The following is an 18,218-nucleotide window of genomic DNA, read 5'->3' as shown; positions in this document are numbered from 1 at the left end:
ATTAGAAGTTTGCCCTTTGTCAGTGCGTTGTGCTTCTGAGAACATAAAACGCTCCCTGGGCCATTCTGCTGAAGTTTGACCCAGGCATCCGAGAAAGCTGAGTGGGATTGGTTGTCGTTCCAGACATGGGTGGAGTCAGAGGCTTCAGGTGTTTATTTATATAAATGATGTGGTTTTTTTCATGATCTATCCTACCCCAGCTCCTACGCCATTGGCTACCCTGCCTGAATTATGAGCGGGAATCTCACTAGAAAGGGACTCTGTGTACTTTTGTTTGATTCAGCGTTCGAAAAACACACACGTCTACATTACCCCCCAAATGCCCAGAAAAATGTCACGAGCAATATGCCCTAAATTACATGACAATTCTTATTTCACTCATTTCTAATTTAAGGACAGAATTTTGGAAAGAACCATTTACTTTCCCCTTCTGGAACAATGGGGATATCCAGAAGTTCCCCAAAGCACCACCGAGGGTGGTTGTCCTACTGGAATTTTTTAGTCACATCCCCTTTCAGTACTGAGCAGTCAAGTGTGTCCCACTGGGAGCAGGTACGTGGCTATGGCATCACGCGCAAGGCCCAAGTGGCCAATCCCAATATGGCTTTGGAGAGTCCAGGCCTAAAGTTGCATGCCAATCACCAGCTGGCCTACAAAAAGGTGAATTTCCAAAAGGGCATGAGTGGCACGAGAACTCCAGCCTTCAGCTTCACTCATAAGTGAAGGCCCCTCCACAGTTATAGGGACTGGAGCAGTCATCAAATTGCTGAAAAACACATTCTTTATTTTGTCCTCTAGGAACCAGTCAGTCAGTGGCTTCTCAGAGGGACTCATTAGTTTTGCACTTGCATGAAGGAAGGAAGGGAGGGCAACAAATAAGCCCTTGGGGATCCATTAAATACAATTCACTAAATAAAACAGAGTGCAAAGGAATACTTAGAGGAGAAGAAAAGAGCTGATGACAAAGCCTAGCCCTAGAATGAGCATGAGATTTCTTTATTAAAATGCTCTAGCTGCATAGCAGCTGTTTTTGTCAAGTGCCACGGGTGTTAGGGAAGTGTCTAAGGTGGCATATACATTATACAGGGCGTTGAATAGGTCTGGGAAAAAAACCCTCTGGGCTACAATTTCTCAGGCCCCATTCCCAGCCCAAAGATGGTTTTTATTACAGTAGAAAGTTTGGGCCCAGGTGGCCTAGTCATGTATGGAAATCAGCATGTCCTACCCTTTCCTCCACGGCCTCCTCCTGCAGCATTTTTCAAATGTTATGTTTTTATGCAAGCTACTTTTCAAAACTTCACTCTTGCTCTGGGCTCAAGGCCAGATCGCCTCAGCCCACAGAAGAGCATGGGGGAAGAGGTCCCCACATCTGCTCCCACCGTTCTGTCCCTAGCCTCCCTTCAGTGGTTCCACCTTCTGCAGCAGGTTTTCCTCCCTGAAATGCTGGTGGGAATATCTAGTGACATACACATTCAGCTCCCTGCACAGAGGAGCTCGCAATCCCCTCCCTGACCCTCTCCAAGGGAGCAAGGAGGCAGCAAAATAAACCCCGGTTCAGGGCAAGCTCAAGAATGGCAACACAGATCCATTTCCTTGTGCCAGAGTGTCTCTGAAAGAGCCCCTGGATTCAGAGCTGGGCATAAGCAACACCTTTGAACTGTCACGTCAGTGCTTTTTAAGCCAGGGAAACTGAGAAACATTTAGTTCTTCCTGTTCCTGCTTCTTTATTGCCATAAAAATAGGATCTCACTTTCCCCTGAGTTTACCCTCTCCACTTGCTTCTGCCTCTGAAATCATTTCTCAGGTGTTTTGAGAAGGATTATAGTGCCAAAAATGGCAGGGATAGGTGAACCAACCCAAACTTCTAACACCCACAGTTCAAACTGAACTGGGCTAAAGCCTCCAAGTTCAGTTCCCCTTTTTATTTATTTCCATACTTCCTTTAGCCAAAAGCACCAGCACCAGGAAAGGCCTCCATCATGGCATTCTGCACCACCTCCTTTGTTGGAAAGATTTCCAGCCTGACTTTTAGACCCCAGTGGTTCAGGTAAGGATCAGATCTTTTAGGAAATTTCAGCTAGGACTACAACTGTAGATGAGGAATAGGAGAAGCCAGAGCAGCCAAATTTCCATAGAACAGAGACCATGGATGTACCCCTGGAAAAAAAAAATACTGGAGACACACGATAAAGTCTGTAAACAGGACTGTCTCTGCCAGGAAACAGTTCTCAGCTTCGAAAGACACAGCAGCAACATTTGGTAATTATCCAGTCCAAAGCATACACATTCTACAACTTCATTCTGGAGATGCCAGGGCCCCAGAAAGCAGATGCTGATTCTGGAAATCAGTGTAGGTCTCATAACATCACTTGAAGAAAGGTTTCTGGAGAGATTTGGGGAGCATATTTTCTTTACCCAACTGGTAACACATTGTCTACTTTGGAGCATGGGGAATTCCCTTCTTCAGAACAGCTAATTAACTCAGAGTGGTTTAGCATACACTGGCTCCAAGATATGGTGAACCAGAACCAGGAACAGACTTCCTAGAAATGTCACACTGAGAAGGGAGACCAGGACATAGCGACCAATGAAGAAGGTGTCCACGATCTGAGGAGAGTGGAAAAGTCACAAATTACACAACAACATTTCCTTCTTTATCACTGTTAACAAAAGCCCTACTGCAGGTACCATGGCAATTTGACCAGTTCACTGTAGAATAGTAAGTAAGTGTTCTCTGGGGGCTGGGAGATGGTGTGCCAGGTAGTAAAAAATAGAACAGAATAGAACTTTTGGCCTTTTGAAAAGGAAAAGCCAGCCAAGATAAAAGTAGCAGCTCCATGCAGGCAGGCAGGGGTGGGGTACACTCCTTCCCAAATGTGCCACGTCTCAGCAGGATTTCTCCGATAAACGCAGGCTGCTCTGCCTAACCCGCTGGCGGGGTCGCTGCTGAGTAACAAAGGGGATGTCTTCTCCCACTAGAGCTGTGTGTGCCAACTCCAAAGCAGGATGAAATTCAAACCCTGTTCTGCTGAATACCAACTCACAGTGCTAGCATTTGACCCACAGAGCTGCCATCCTCTTAAATTTAATAGGTTCACATGAGACACATTCATGGTAGTACTCACACTGAATTTCTCTGTTGGTTCTGATTACTGGACAGTGGTTCAAATGCTACCACCTGTGAGTGGGTTTATATAACAGGTTCCTATTCCCATCCTGTTTCAAGCTTAGTTCTAAGGCGAGAATTAAGCTGAGCCATGAAGCAGCAAGGTACCTACTATTTAGATGAATGAGAAAGTGTTTAATCATGGAGTGGAGCCTAATTCTGCATTCCTTGGACCCAAACTTCCATAGAATTCAGTAGGAATCTAAGGTGAACCAGAGTGCAGAATCTGATCCATGAGGTTCAAAATAGCCCTGAGTTAACCATGCTCAGCTCACTAGAATAACATGTGGCCGTGAGTCATGACAGCGAGACAAGAGCTGAAATCTTGTCCAGCAATTATTTCCCTGAAGTCAACCAGTTGTTTCATGAACTCCATGTCACACAGCTGCTTCTTCCAGAATACTAGTCACTGATCTTTATATTTATGGGCATTGATATAAGGCACCACTGTGCTTACAGAGGATACATGGCAGGAAAAGAATATCTGATTATTTAGTGAAGATGCAGACACAGAAGGCAGACAAAATGATAGTGAGAAACACCAACCAGAAAGCCCAGGATTATGAAATCATCCTTTGAGCTTCTGGGATTGCTTATAACAAAGGTGAGTATTATGAAACAGTGTTAACACAAGCTTGACCTTGGCTCTGCTACAGAACAAGTCTCTTGAGGGTGACATGTTTGCTCGTCCAACACTTTCACTTTTTAATTAGCCAATTAGCAGGCTTTGAGCATAGAAAGCCCAGGCCATGTATTATTGATATCGTATTGAACTAGGCTGCTTCAGGGGCAAGTCCTGGAGATCCTGTAAATGAGCATTTATTCTGCTGGCTTGTCGAACATGTACACTATAACCTATTTCCACCACGGCCCTTGATCTCAGTTCCAAGTTTTACTTGGAGCAAGGCAATTCACATGCATGGGGGAGGGGGAGGGGCGGAGGAGGAGGGGAGGAAAAAAAAAAAAAAAGAACCTCTCATACCACACTGTGACACTCCGTACCTTGGGGAAACACCCTACACCACCATGTTCATTCTTTAATATGATTGTGTAGTACACAATGCAAAGTTTGTCATGGTAGGTGTCTTTGGAAGGCTCATGACACACTGAGCATTGTTGTTACAGTAATGTTATAGGTTGTAATTTCATGTATATAGTTATGAGGCTGAAAACGTGTCCTCATAGCTTAAAACAAGCCCAGGCAAAAACTCTCCAGGAGCAGAGGGGCGGTTCATAGATATTAAAGGTCAGAAGGGACCATCATGATCATCTAGTCCGACATCCTGCACAACACAGGCCACAGAATCTCACCCACCCACCCCTGCGATAAACCTCTCACCTATGTCTGAGCTATTGAAGTCCTCAAATCATGGTTTAAAGACTTCAAGGTGCAGAGAATCCTCCAGCAAGTGACCCGTGCCCCATGCTACAGAGGAAGGCAAAAAAGCCCCAGGCCTCTTCCAGTCTGCCCTGGAGGAAAATTCCTTCCTGACCCCAAATATGGCAATCAGTTCACACCTCATCAGGGCATGCATGGGACAAACCCAGCCCAGCCTCACAGGAACAAAGGACACTGGCCTAGGCAGCAACAAAGGATCTGTTGGACTCTCGAGGGAGTCACCCCCCTTCCCTTGGTCAGTTTGGGGCTATGATGAGGTAATGCTCACCTGACTCTGAAGGGGGAGGGGGGGGGCAAAGCCAGGAGGGAAGAAAAGACATGATAAAAGGGAGAGACGTTTGCCATGCTGGCTCTCTCTTCCAACTCCATCTACAGACACCACCACCAAGCAACTGAAGCGCTGATCAAAGGGGAGAGCCTGGCTGAAGGGCAACCAGCCAGTCTGTGATGAGAACATCTAAGTTTGTAAGGGCACTGAAAGTCTTAAGATCAGCTTAGAATGTGTTTTGCTTTTATTTCATTTGACCAAATCAGACTTCTTGTGCTTTGACTTATAATCACTTTAAATCTATCTTTTGTAGTTAATAAATTTGTTTATTCTACATGAAGCAGTGCATTGGTTTGAAGCATATCAGAGACTCCCCTTGGGATAACAAGCCTGATATATATCAATTTATTTGTTAAACTGACGAACTCATATAAGCTTGCAGCATCCAGCGGGCATAACTGGACACTGCAAGACGGAGGTTCCTAGGATTGTGTCTGGGACCGCAGATACTGGCTAGTGTCATTTGGTTGCACAGTCCAAGCAGTGCTGGCCAAAAGTGCTCGCTCACGTAGCTGGGAGCTGCTTACATGGTAGAGGCTGTCTGAACAGCCCGGGAGTGGGGGTTCTCAGAGCAGAGCAAGGCAAGGCTGGCTCCCAGAGTCGAGGATTGGAGTGACCTACCAGATCATTAGTCCAGGTAACACCAGGGGAACGTCACACATACCACACAACTCAATATTTAGAAAAGTGAGTATCATTCCTCTGCACGCTAATAATGGAATATGGGAAAGAGCACTTTGGTATCCAAAGCCGCAAACACCTACAGAAGGGCTGGGAGATATAGAGCAAGAATAAGACAAACACAGAAAGTAGCATGGTGTGAGCAGGAGTCAAGAGAATCCACCATCTAAACTATGGCCAACAGAGACTAAGCTCTTAGGAAGGTGAAAGGACACCAATCGGGCTCTGAGACAGAAGGCAAGTGGAATTAGGGGTAAATGATTGAGAAAGTCAGTGGAGGGTCAGGCAGGGTGCTGAATGCAGGACTCTTTGCCAAGTGATTATTACTCTATAATGCTCAAAAGCGTGCTGGGTGCTGCAAGGAAGGCAAAGAAAGGTATGGTCCCTGAACCAAAGCATTTGCAGTCTAACTTAGAAATGTGAGCAAGAAGCAATGGAGGCAGCTTGAACTCCCAGAAACCAAGCAAAATTCTGAGGCCAGGCAGGCTGCGCTGTGCAACAAGCAAGAGACAGAGGGGTCTTGAGGCAAACCACCTTGGAGTGCAGAGCCTTGGAGGAAGGCTCACCATAGAACTAAGTGCCTGCATCCTCCAGTCAAACAACCAGTATCCTGCCAGAGGAAAACCAAGGAGGAACAGAAAATTTCCCTTGGAAGGTACTTGTCTTCCAACTGCAGAAGAACAGGGTGAACATTCCTCAAGCTCTGAGAGTTCCTCAAGGACACAGGAAATCACAGTGCTAAGAAAGGGCTTTTTAATCACTGGGACAAAGTCAGGTGTGTGATAATAAAGGAACCACAGGATCATTACTAAGAGTCCAGCTCACAAACCTTTTGGTGAAAACTGTGGTATGAGAATCTGTCAGTACCCACAAACTAGGACACTGTAGGAAAAACTCAAGTGCAATCTGCTGTAGAGGCCTATCTTCCAGCTGCATTCCCAGGCAAGCCCAGCAAAACAGGAGAACTAAGAGCTGCAGTGTGTGAGTGAAAAGATGGTGTAAAGAGTGAGGAATTTAAATCATTAGTACTGGGAAACCTTTGGCAAGAAGGAGAACAAGCACAGAAAGGGCATTTGCTGATGGACCCAACAGGGAGCCAGATTACTGGTAATGAAGACTCTGATTGACTCTTCTGGAAGCAGTTGACATGCAAGTGAAACTGTATTTTAGCAGGGGCAGGATTACAATTGCCCCAGAAGAAGGGCAGATGGGGGATACAAAGAAGCACTCTAGCAGGGTAACAGTGACAGGAAAAAGAAAAGGAGTACTTGTGGCACCAGAATGAGAAAAGCTCACAGACTGAAGTATTATGGGATTATCAAAATTGTAAATCTCTTGTACTATAAATGGGATTTTTACAGCAATTTACAGATGCAGAGCAAGCCAAATTTCCTGCCCTGAAGATTTTAAGCTAACGCAAAGACCAGACACAGACAGTATGGGGAATATTACTCGTGAGGAGGCAAATGAAATACCAAAAGAGGAGAGAGCACTGAAGTTTAGTGGCTAAGATGATGAAGATTGTTCTACATGGGGCCAGAGGGCAGCCTGATGGAAGGTGAAAAGATCAAAGTTGAAGAAAGAGACAAAGGAGGAGAGAGAAAAGGTTGTGAGTTGCCGAAGGAGCACGAGGGAAGATGTGGCAAGAGAACAGGAGCCACAGCAGAATTAAAAAAAGTATGTGAGGGTGTGTGTATGGTGGGGAGGGAATGTGAAACATGGCAGGAGGAGGAGGAGATGACTTTAGCAGAGGCGTTCTGAGTACATGGAGTGTAGAAAGAGATGACGGGAGAGGTACAGTATTCAAGGCAGGAGCCAAGCAAGGGCTCTAGCAGGGTTTGAGCAGTGAGGTGATGGCGAGGCATGGGTGGGCTCTGATTAAAAGAGTGACAAATGCCTCTACCTCAGGGTCAGTTAATCAGGGAGTAAGAACTGTCCTGGGAGAACGCAAAAACTTTCCTGCATACTAGAAAGATGGCAGGACACTGCAGCTCCTGACTAGAAACTATACTGCACAAATAGGCTAGGCCACCAAAGCACTGCACAAAAAGAGTTCCAATCCTGACTAAGGACTTCTGGGGAAAGGAACTAGGAGGTAGGATCCATAGGGATGCAAATACCAGTTTGTAAGGGTATGTCTACACTACGAAATTAGGTCGAATTTATAGAAGTCGGTTTTTTAGAAATCGGTTTTATATATTCGAGTGCGTGTGTCCCCACAGAAAATGCTCTAAGTGCATTAACTCAGCGGAGTGCTTCCACAGTACCGAGGCTAGAGAGTCGACTTCCGGAGTGTTGCACTGTGGGTAGCTATCCCACAGTTCCCACAGTCTCCGCTGCCCATTGGAATTCTGGGTTGAAATCCCAATGCCTGATGGGGCTAAAACATTGTCGCGGGTGGTTCTGGGTACATATCGTCAGGCCCACGTTCCCTCCCTCCCTCCGTGAAAGCAAGGGCAGACAATCGTTTTGCGCCTTTTTTCCTGAGTTACTTGTGCAGACGCCATACCACGGCAAGCATGGAGCCCACTCAGCTCACTGTCACCGTATGTCTCCTGGGTGCTGGCAGACGCGGTACTGCATTGCTACACAGCAGCAGCAACCCATTGCCTTGTGGCAGCTGACGGTGCAATAGGACTGGTAGCCATCATTGTCATGTCCGAGGTGCTCCTGGTCGCCTCTGTGAGGTTGATCAGGAGCGCCTGGGCAGACATGGGTGCAGGGACTAAATCTGGAGTGACTTGATCAGGTCATTCTCTTTAGTCCTGCAGTCAGTCCTATTGAACCATCTTATGCTGAGCAGGCAGGCGATATGGATTGCTAGCAGTCCTATTGTACCATCTTCTGCCGAGCAGCTATGAGATGTGGATGGCATGCAGTCCTTCTGCACCGTCTGCTGCCAGCCAAAGACGTAAAAGATAGATGGAGTGTATCAAAACAAGAAATAGACCAGATTTGTTTTGTACTCATTTGCAACCCTCCCCCCCCCCCCCCGTCTAGGGGACTCATTCCTCTAGGTCACACTGCAGTCACTCACAGAGAAGGTGCAGCGAGGTAAATCTAGCCATGTATCAGAGGCCAGACTAACCTCCTTGTTACAATAAGAACAATAACTTAGGTGCACCATTTCTTATTGGAACCCTCCGTGAAGTCCTGCCTGAAATACTCCTTGATGTAAAGCCACCTCCTTTGTTGATTTTAACTCCCTGTAAGCCAACCCTGTAAGCCATGTCATCAGTCGCCCCTCCCTGCATCAGAGCAACAGCAAACAATCGTGCATCTGAGTTGAGAGTGCTGTCCAGAGCAGTCACAATGGAGCACTCTAGGATAGCTCCCGGACGCCAATACCGTCGAATTGTGTCTACAGTACCCCAAATTCGACCTGGCAAGGCCAATTTAAGCGCTAATCCACTTGTCAGGGGTGGAGTAAGGAAATCGATTTTAAGAGCCCTTTAAGTCGAAATAAAGGGCTTCATCGTGTGGACAGGTGCAGGTTTACATCGATTTAACGCTGCTAAATTCGACCTAAAGTCCTAGTGTAGACCAGGGCTAAGAATACAAGCAGAACTGTCAAATGCAAGAATTCCAGAATACAGTAGTTTGGGTTACTCCAGATCAAAACAGGGATTGAGAGAGTCAGAATGGACACTATAGTAGTGATGTGCTCCCAATATCATAACAAGGGACTCCCACAAAGTTTTCCTTCTTGGTGTGTGATAAACCCTGTGTCCCTAGCATGTACATGCTGCAGAGATGAGAGGTAGGGGACTCAGGATGCTCATATAGCCACAGCTGCAAATAGCACTCACTTCAGATGGTCAGCAGACTGCAGCCCATCCTATTGGGCACAGACCTGGCTACAGGGATCCATGCTTTTGTGCACTTCCAGTTTGATCACTGCAGCTCATTGTACCTAGGAATGAAGCCATATACCCTGAGAAAGCTGAAGCTGACATGTAACCCTGTAGCACATCTGCTCAGAAACAAAGGCTGCTGTGAAGATAATGTCCCAAAGCTACTCCTGAGGGCATTCTGTGCAAAACATTTAAAAATACTGCAAGTTTTATTTGTCAATAAATACATGCGGAGGCTCCAGCATGGCAGATGGAAATGGTAAAATTATCAATAATAATGCAGAAAAAGCAAGTATCGGGGGGGGGGGGGGGGGGGGAAGAAACCAGATGATATAGTCTCATCATATGGTGTTGACAACACTCTTTCCATTCCACTAGTATCTTTGAAGAATGTTAAACAGAAGTTACTAAAATCAGTAGGTCCAGATAATTTGCATCCAAGAGTTTTGAAAGAACTAGCTGAGCAGCTCACTGGACCATTAACATAGCTTTTCAATAAGCTTTAGAGAACTGGGGAAGTTCCAGAAGACTTAAAGAAAGCAAACATTGTGCCAATTTTTAAAGAGGGTAAACAGGATGACCCGAATAATTATAGGCCTATCAGCCTCACACTGAGAGTCTCTGGATTAAGTTTAGAAGTGTGAGCAACAAGGGTGATGTTGTGGTGGGAGTCTACTATAGACCACCGGACCAGGGTTTCTTCCCGGTTTGTGAGCAGCAGGTCAAGAAGAGCTCTGCCCCTAGTTGGTTCCTTCAGCACTTGCACCAGGAAATTGTCCCCTACATTTTCCAAAAACTTCTTGGATTGTCTGTGCACCGCTGTATTACTCTCCCAGCAGATATCAGGGTGATTGAAGTCTCCCTTGAGAACCAGGGCGTGCGATCTAGTAACTTCTATGAGTTGCTGGAAGAAAGCCTCGTCCACCGGGATGAGGTGGACGAGGCTTTCTTCCAGCAACTCATAGAAGTTACTAGATCGCACGCCCTGGTTCTCAAGGGAGACTTCAATCACCCTGATATCTGCTGGGAGAGTAATACAGCGGTGCACAGACAATCCAAGAAGTTTTTGGAAAATGTAGGGGACAATTTCCTGGTGCAAGTGCTGAAGGAACCAACTAGGGGCAGAGCTCTTCTTGACCTGCTGCTCACAAACCGGGAAGAATTAGTAGGGGAAGCAAAAGTGGATGGGAACTTGGGAGGCAGTGACCATGAGATGGTCGAGTTCAGGATCCTGACACAAGCAAGAAAGGAAAGCAGCAGAATACGGACCCTGGACTTCAGTTCCCTGAGAGAGTCAAAGTCTGCTTTTCTGATGGGCAAGATCTCCTGGGAGAATAACATGAGGGGGAAAGGAGTCCAGGAGAGCTGGCTGTATTTTAAAAAATCCTTACTGAGATTACAGGGACAAACCATCCCCATGTGTAGAAAAAAAAATAGTAAATATGGCAGGCAACCAGCTTGGCTTAACAGTGAAATCCTTGCTGATCTTAAATACAAAAAAGAAGCTTACAAGAAGTGGAAGATTGGACAAATGACCAGTGATGAGTATAAAAATATTGCTCGGGCATGCCGGAGTGAAATCAGGAAGGCCAAATCACACCTGGAGTTGCAGCTAGCAAGAGATGTTAAGAGTAACAAGAAGGGTTTCTTCAGGTACGTTAGCAACAAGAAGAAAGTCAAGGAAAGCGTGGGCCCCCAACTGAATGAGGGAGGCAACCTAGTGACAGAGGATGTGGAAAAAGCTAATGAACTCAATGCTTTTTTTGCCTCTGTCTTCAAGAACAAGGTCAGCTCCCAGACTACTGCACTGGGCAGCACAGCATGGGGAGGAGGTGACCAGCCCTCTGTGGAGAAAGAAGTGGTTCGGGACTATTTAGAAAAGCTGGACGAGCACAAGTCCATGGGGCCAGATGCGTTGCATCCGAGAGTGCTAAAGGAGTTGGCGGATGTGATTGCAGAGCCATTGGCCATTATCTTTGAAAACTCATGGCAATCGGGGGAAGTCCCGGATGACTGGAAAAAGGCTAATGTAGTGCCCATCTTTAAAAAAGGGAAGAAGGAGGATCCTGGGAACTACAGGCCAGTCAGCCTCACCTCAGTCCCTGGAAAAATCATGGAGCAGGTCCTCAAGGAATCAATTCTGAAGCACTTGGAGGAGAGGAAAGTGATCAGGAACAGCGATCATGGATTCACCAAGGGAAGGTCATGCCTGACTAATCTAATCGCCTTCTATGATGAGATAACTGGTTCTGTGGATGAAGGGAAAGCGGTGGACGTGTTGTTCCTTGACTTTAGCAAAGCTTTTGACACTGTCTCCCACAGTATTCTTGCCAGCAAGTTAAAGAAGTATGGGCTGGATGAATGGACTATAAGGTGGATAGAAAGCTGGCTAGATTGTCGGGCTCAATGGGTAGTGATCAATGGCTCCATGTCTAGTTGGCAGCCGGTATCAAGTGGAGTGCCCCAAGGGTCGGTCCTGGGGCCGGTTTTGTTCAGTATCTTCATAAATGATTGGAGGATCGTGTGGATTGCACCCTCAGCAAGTTCGCAGATGACACTAAACTGGGAGGAGAGGTAGATATGCTGGAGGGTAGGGATAGGATACAGAGGGACCTAGACAAATTGGAGGATTGGGCCAAAAGAAATCTGATGAGGTTCAACAAGGACAAGTGCAGAGTCCTGCACTTAGGACGGAAGAATCCCATGCACTGCTACAGACTAGGGACCGAATGGCTCAGCAGCAGTTCTGCAGAAAAGGACCTAGGGGTTACAGTGGACGAGAAGCTGGATATGAGTCAACAGCGTGCCGTTGTTGCCAAGAAGGCCAATGGCATTTTGGGATGTATAAGTAGGGGCACTGCCAGCAGATCAAGGGACGTGATTGTTTCCCTCTATTCGACACTGGTGAGGCCTCATCTGGAGTACTGTGTCCAGTTTTGGGCCCCACACTACAAGAAGGATGTGGAAAAATTGGAAAACGTCCACCGGAGGACAACAAAAATGATTAGGGGACTGAAACACATGACTTATGAGGAGAGGCTGAGGGAACAGAGGATGTTTAGTCTATGGAAGAGAAGAATGAGGGGGGATTTGATAGCTGCTTTCAACTACCTGAAAGGGGGTTCCAAAGAGGATGGCTCTAGACTGTTCTCAGTGGTAGCAGATGACAGAACAAGGAGTAATGGTCTCAAGTTGCAGTGGGGGAGATTTAGGTTAGATATTAGGAAAAGCTTTTTCACTAGGAGGGTGGTGAAACACTGGAATGCGTTACCTAGGGAGGTGGTAGAATCTCCTTCCTTTGAAGTTTTTAAGGTCAGGCTTGACAAAGCCCTGGCTGGGATGATTTAATTGGAGATCGGTCCTGCTTTGAGCAGGGGGTTGGACTAGATGACCTCCTGAGGTACCTTCCAACCCTGATATTCTATGATTCTATGACCCTGGGTAAGATAATGGAGCAGCTGATAAGGGACTTGATTAAATAAAGACCAAAAGGAATGTAATGGAATTAATATGAATCAGTGTGGGTTTATGGAAAATAGGCCCTATCAAACTAACTTGATTTTTTTTTTTTTTTAATGAGAACACAAGTTTGCTTGATAAAGGTAATAGTGTTGACCTAACAGACTTGGACTTGGTACTGCTCAACATTCTGATTAAAAAATTAGAATAGAAAACTAATATGGCACTCATTAAATGGATTAAAAACTGGTTAACTGCAAACTTAACTATAACTGTAAACAAGGAATTGTCACAAACAGGTTTGTTTCCACTGGGGTCCTGCAGGGCTCAGTTCTTGGTCCTATGCTATTTAACATTTTTATCAATGACCTGGAAAAATCAAAATCATCACTGATAAAGTTTGTAGATGACACAAAAATTGGGTGTGCACTAATTAATGAAGAGGACAAGTCATGGATGCAGAGCTATCCACATCGCTTGGTAAAATGGACACAGGCAAACAATATGCATTTAATACAGCTAAATGTGAATGTATACATCTAGGAACAAAGAATGTAGGCCATACGTACAGGATGGGGGACTCAATCCTGGGAACCAGTGACTCTGAAAAAGATTTGGGGGTTGTAGTGTAGTCAACTGAACACGAGCTCCCAGTGTGGCACTGTGGCCAAAAGAGCTAATGAGACCCTTGGATTTATAAATAGGGGAAACTCGAATAGAAGTAGAGAGGTTATTTTACCACTGTACTTGGCATTGGTGTGACTGATGCTGAAATACTGTGTCCGGTTCTGGTGTCCACAATTCAAGAAGGATGGTGATACATTGAAGAGGGTTCAGAGAAGAGCCACAAGAATGATTACAGGATTAGAAAACACGCTGTATGGTGATAAACTCAAGGAGCTCAATCTGTTTAGTTTAACAAAGAGAAGGTGGAGGGGTGACTTGATCACAATCTACAAGTACCTACATGGGTAAACAAATACTTAATAAAGAACTCCTCTTCTGTCTAGCTGAGAAAGGTATAACATGATTCAATGGCTGAAAGTTAAAGCTAGATAAATTCAGACTGTGCGAGTAATTTCACTGTGCGAGTAATTAACCACTGGAACAGTGTACCAAGGGTCGTAGTAGACTCTCCATGATGACGATTTTAAAATCAAGATTGGATTTTTTTTTTTTTTTTTAAAAAAACACAAGCTCTAGGTATTATCTGGGGGAAGTTTTATGGCCTGTGCTATACAGGAGGTTTGATTAGATAATCATAATGATCCCTTCTGGTCTTAGAATCAATGAACTCCCATTCATCCATGTCAGAAAATGACTCACTGAGGACAGCAGGTTGCTCACCTCTGGGCAGTGGCAGGACCCAGCTGGCTCCACCCATAGAGAAGCCTTTGGCATCATGGAACAGACAAGGGGGTCCTAACCACCCCACTCTACTTGTGCCTCTTGCTCAGGCTCCAAAGGGGTGCAGCCAGCCAGGTATCTAGGGCAGGGTAGCAGAGAGGAGAGCTGGCAGGGAGTCACCAGTGGTCAAAGAAGGGAGGAGAGAGAAAGCAGCAAGCTGCTGCTGAGGCTGTGCTGAGCTTCCATCCCCCGTATCTGAATACAAGGGACTCCCTGCACACTCTCTCCATTGCTATCCTGCCCTGTCCTGGACACCTGGTCAGCCACAGCCTCACGTCCCCTGACAACACCATTCCACCCCCACCCTGTTTGAAAGCCAATGGCCTAAATTGAATAAGGTGCAACCACCAGGACAACGAGCCTGAAATGGGGAAAAGAAACCATGAATTTACCTTCATTTCTGTAGCTGGTGCTGGGAACTCACTGGCACGAGGGAAAAGTAACAGAACCAACATAACGATCACAGCAGAGAAGAAAACCATAATGACAGAGAATCTGAGGAAAGAATTGGACAGGAAGAATCCCACTATTAGGTCTCCCAGCCACACAGCTCCTTTTATAAATGAGACATTGACACTGCTCACATTTTGTCCATACCACATCAAACAAACCAATATCCCCATATCCCTCTTCTCGGCCTAACCCCAGCCCAGCTATTTAGTGCAGCCACAGGACTCCAAAAAAAGCAGCCCTCACAAATTCAAAAGAATTCTACTCTTCTTTTGTTCTTCCCATTAAGATATAAAGTGCCAACATACTGAAATGAAAGATAGTAATTCCCCATAAATCAGACACTGGTAGTGAAGCAGTACCCAGAAAATCTGATTTTCAAAACCACTTAGGGCAACTGGTCATACAATTTCCACTTGATCCCCTAGGCAGCACTGAAAATCTCAGACTTGTAGCGTAAGGTTTGAATTGGATATTTTGCTGGAGCCTGGTACAGGATAGTCTCTGTACTGCCTACCCATAAGAGCACCGGGAAATAGTTACATTTGCTTGAATCAATCATTTTAATTATTTATGCGACTTTCATGGGGGGAATCTTGGCTCAGTGAGCAAAGACTTAAAAAACAGATGAGTCTCTTAGTCAATCAGCATCCTGTCCCACAACCACACATGGGCTTTAGAGTGACAAGCTCCTGAAGTGATTTAATCTTCACTGCTGCAACAAAAAGACAAATGGGAAAGGCCAAGCCCTGGAAAAGTGCCTTTAGGAATGAAATAAATATATATATGACAGTTCACACCCAAAATCCGCCAATAATCCTTCCCACCCTACTTGGTATGTACAAGTACTCTACACACTATAGCACTCTATGGAGAGCGGGTAGACTACAAATGAGCTGGTTAGTGTTTATGGACTCAATCTAACTCCCTCTTAAATTAATGAGAGTCTGCTATTAACAGGAGATTAAAATGGATCCTATTCAAGCTGTGAGGAATTAAAGAAACAGTGCCCTAAAATCCAGATGTACTAGGACAGTCAGGCATTTCACTTCTAATAACTTTAGCTTTCTTTATCCAGAAGGCTACATCTCCTTACCTTGCAAGACCGGAGGTCCTGGATAACAGCATGCAGAGCAGCAACATCAAGACACAGAGCAGCGCTAAAATAAATACTCCTGGCCCCACCCCAAGCACAGTGTCAGCCATTCTGGAAGAAAGAGAAAGCATCAGCAAACCTGCTTCAGCTAGCCTTCCTCAATCACACAGAGATAGATTTTTCTGCAGGTTCCATTTTTAAAACATGTAACTATTCAAAAATAAAAACAAATACTTTAACACTAACAAACTAAGTGCAGAGAACAACCTGGGAAACTAACTATCATCTCCTCAGGCTAGTAATTTCATCTGGTAATTATTCTTCAGGTAATGCTATGTGAAGACACTGGAAGTATAAGAACAAGGAGATTTTTTTGTTTTAGGACTATTTGTTAACTATATTCTATTTACCCAAATTCCTGCTCCAATTCCAGCTTCATATGGACTTTTTAAAAAATAAATTTATATTCTAAACTGTTACGTAGTGTTGTGTGTATTATGAAATGCATTCCACCCAAGAGGAGTATATCTTAGTGAAGTGATCCTGGTGTATAGTTTGTATACCATTTGTTAAATATGTACAACATTTTGGGAGCCAGCTAAATGAAAGGTGCTACATAAATAAAGGTTATTAGTACAAAAGAGTTGATGCACAGTACATCAGCCGAATACACTAAGGGAGTTTACATGCTGTGTATTATTTTATGTATGCTTTCAAATTTAGGTGAATTACCTTTCACTGATGACAGCTGGCAGTTAGAATGATTAATGTTTAAATATCTAGTAACCTCTTCTACTACAAGCTGAGACACCAACTTTTTCACCCACCAAGGAGAGCTACTAACGGGCTAGGATTCACCCACAGTCCATCTGCACGGTAGGAAAATAGTCCTGGTCATTTCCCCCTGCACAGAAATAACTTGCAGTTTCCAGGCACCCAGAAGTGGTCCGACTGGCCCCCGCAGGCCGGACCCAGCCCGTGGGACGATTCTGTCCGGACCGGGCGGCAGCATTTTGCTCTACAATGGGGTCCCGCACACGGGCGGGGCTTCGCAGCTGCCGCAAGGTCGCAGCAGGCGGGTGCAGCATTTGCCTGGAGCAGCGCGGCCCAGCCGGTGCGCGGCCCAGGCCCCTGCGGGGGAGGCCAGGCCCCTGCCGGCTCTTGGGCCGCCGGAGCCCACCCGGGAGGGCGCGCGGCCGCGTGCCAGGAGCCAGGGCTCCGCTGAGCCGTAGGACCCCCCCAGGCAGATTCCTGCGCGGAGCCCGGGCCGGGGCCGGGGCCGGGGCCGGGGGGTGCGGACCCAGCCGTAACCCCTGGGAAGGATGGAGACGCAGCGAGCCGGGGGTGCAGCAGCCCCCCGCGGCCCGGTGCCCACGGGCCGCGCTCCGCACAGGCTGCGGGCTCCCGCCGTCCACTGGCCTCAGCTCACCCCACGCTCGGGGCCGCCTCAGCCGCACCTGCCGGAAGCGACCGCCCCGAGCCCCGCGCCCGGATCCGGATCCGGATCCGGCGCCTCAGAGCCGGCCGCGCGGGGCCTCACGGACACTCGAGGGGCCGGAGAAGCCCCGGCCTAGCCCTGGGGTCGGTCTCGCGGGCGGGGCGGCACCGCCCGGGCCCAAGGCGTCGGCTCCTACCTGCGCCCGAGCCGGGCCCCGACACTTCGCTTTGCCCCGGCTGCTCGAGCTCACACGACGGGGCGCCAAAGAGAGCCAATGGCAGATAAGCTTCTATTCCGGGCTGTGGCTATGCACCAGTCAGCATCCCCCTCTCAGCAGCGCCTCGCTCTCCGCTTGCCTGCTCTTCGCGGCCGGTTTCCCCGGGCAACCAGCCGCCTCGCGCGTGTTGAAATGTGCCATCTGATTGGTTAGTGCTGGGCGCCAATCACTGTGGCCCGCTCCCTTGCCCCGTATCGTTATTGGTTACAGCAACTCTCCCCCCCACCACGTGACAGGCGGTCCGCGACTGAGGGCGGAACACGGCAGCTCGGCTCGCGGCGACGCCGGCCCCGCCTCCTCGTTCCGGGGCGGGAGAGTCGAGCTGGGCCCCGCCCCCGGCCGACGGCTCCTCGCGCCTGAGGGGCTCGTGCGGCGCCCCTGAGGAGCCGTGCGGGCTCGGGGGTGGCCGGGCACGTGGGCATCGGGTCCCGGCTGCCGTCCTGGATCCTCTCTCCTCTGAGATCCGCCTTCCCGCTCCTTCGCCTGAGGGGGAGGCTCCCCCGGTGCTCGGCCGGCGGGGTCCCCGGGCTTTCACGGGCAGCCGACGCCCCAGGTCCCAGCCACTTCACTCGCTGCCCCAGGCCTCCTGCGCCACGGGCCTGTGTCGTGGTTGGGTTTAGCCCGGTCTCGTGGCTCGCGGGCTGAGGGATCCGCTTGTCCTCT

The 18,218-nt window shown here is 47.4% G+C and overlaps 1 protein-coding gene across 5 annotated transcripts; it reads right to left on the bottom strand.

Moving 5' to 3' along the window:
• Positions 1-1,699: 1,699 nt before the first annotated feature.
• On the bottom strand, positions 1,700-17,598 carry TMEM218 (transmembrane protein 218). 5 transcript variants are annotated; one of them, XM_077839922.1, is made up of 4 exons: positions 17,475-17,598; positions 15,841-15,951; positions 14,687-14,789; positions 1,700-2,607 (listed from the first exon to the last, which is right to left on the bottom strand). In XM_077839922.1, the coding sequence occupies exons 2-4, from the start codon at positions 15,948-15,950 to the stop codon at positions 2,482-2,484; spliced, it is 339 nt and encodes a 112-aa protein (XP_077696048.1). In that variant the 5' UTR covers position 15,951; positions 17,475-17,598; the 3' UTR covers positions 1,700-2,481. The 5 variants fall into 5 exon arrangements, with proteins under 5 accessions (XP_077696048.1, XP_077696051.1, XP_077696049.1 ...); XM_077839925.1 differs by lacking the exon at positions 17,475-17,598 and adding an exon at positions 17,270-17,451; XM_077839923.1 differs by lacking the exon at positions 17,475-17,598 and adding an exon at positions 16,573-17,048.
• Between the last annotated feature and the right edge of the window lie 620 nt (positions 17,599-18,218).

This window comes from Eretmochelys imbricata, chromosome 22 (assembly GCF_965152235.1).
Source record: "Eretmochelys imbricata isolate rEreImb1 chromosome 22, rEreImb1.hap1, whole genome shotgun sequence".
In the NCBI taxonomy this organism is placed as follows: domain Eukaryota; kingdom Metazoa; phylum Chordata; order Testudines; family Cheloniidae; genus Eretmochelys; species Eretmochelys imbricata.
This window is presented reverse-complemented; position numbering and strand designations above follow the sequence as displayed.

Coding starts and splice junctions, on each gene's coding strand:
- TMEM218 (XM_077839921.1), bottom strand. CDS start 15,971: ATGCTTTCTCTTTCTTCCAGAATGGCTGACACTGTGCTTGGGGTGGGG. Junction 14,790..15,840: donor AGGACCTCCGGTCTTGCAAG/GTAAGGAGATGT, acceptor TTCTTTCCTCAG/ATTCTCTGTCATTATGGTTT. Junction 2,608..14,686: donor CACCAGCTACAGAAATGAAG/GTAAATTCATGG, acceptor CACTCTCCTCAG/ATCGTGGACACCTTCTTCAT.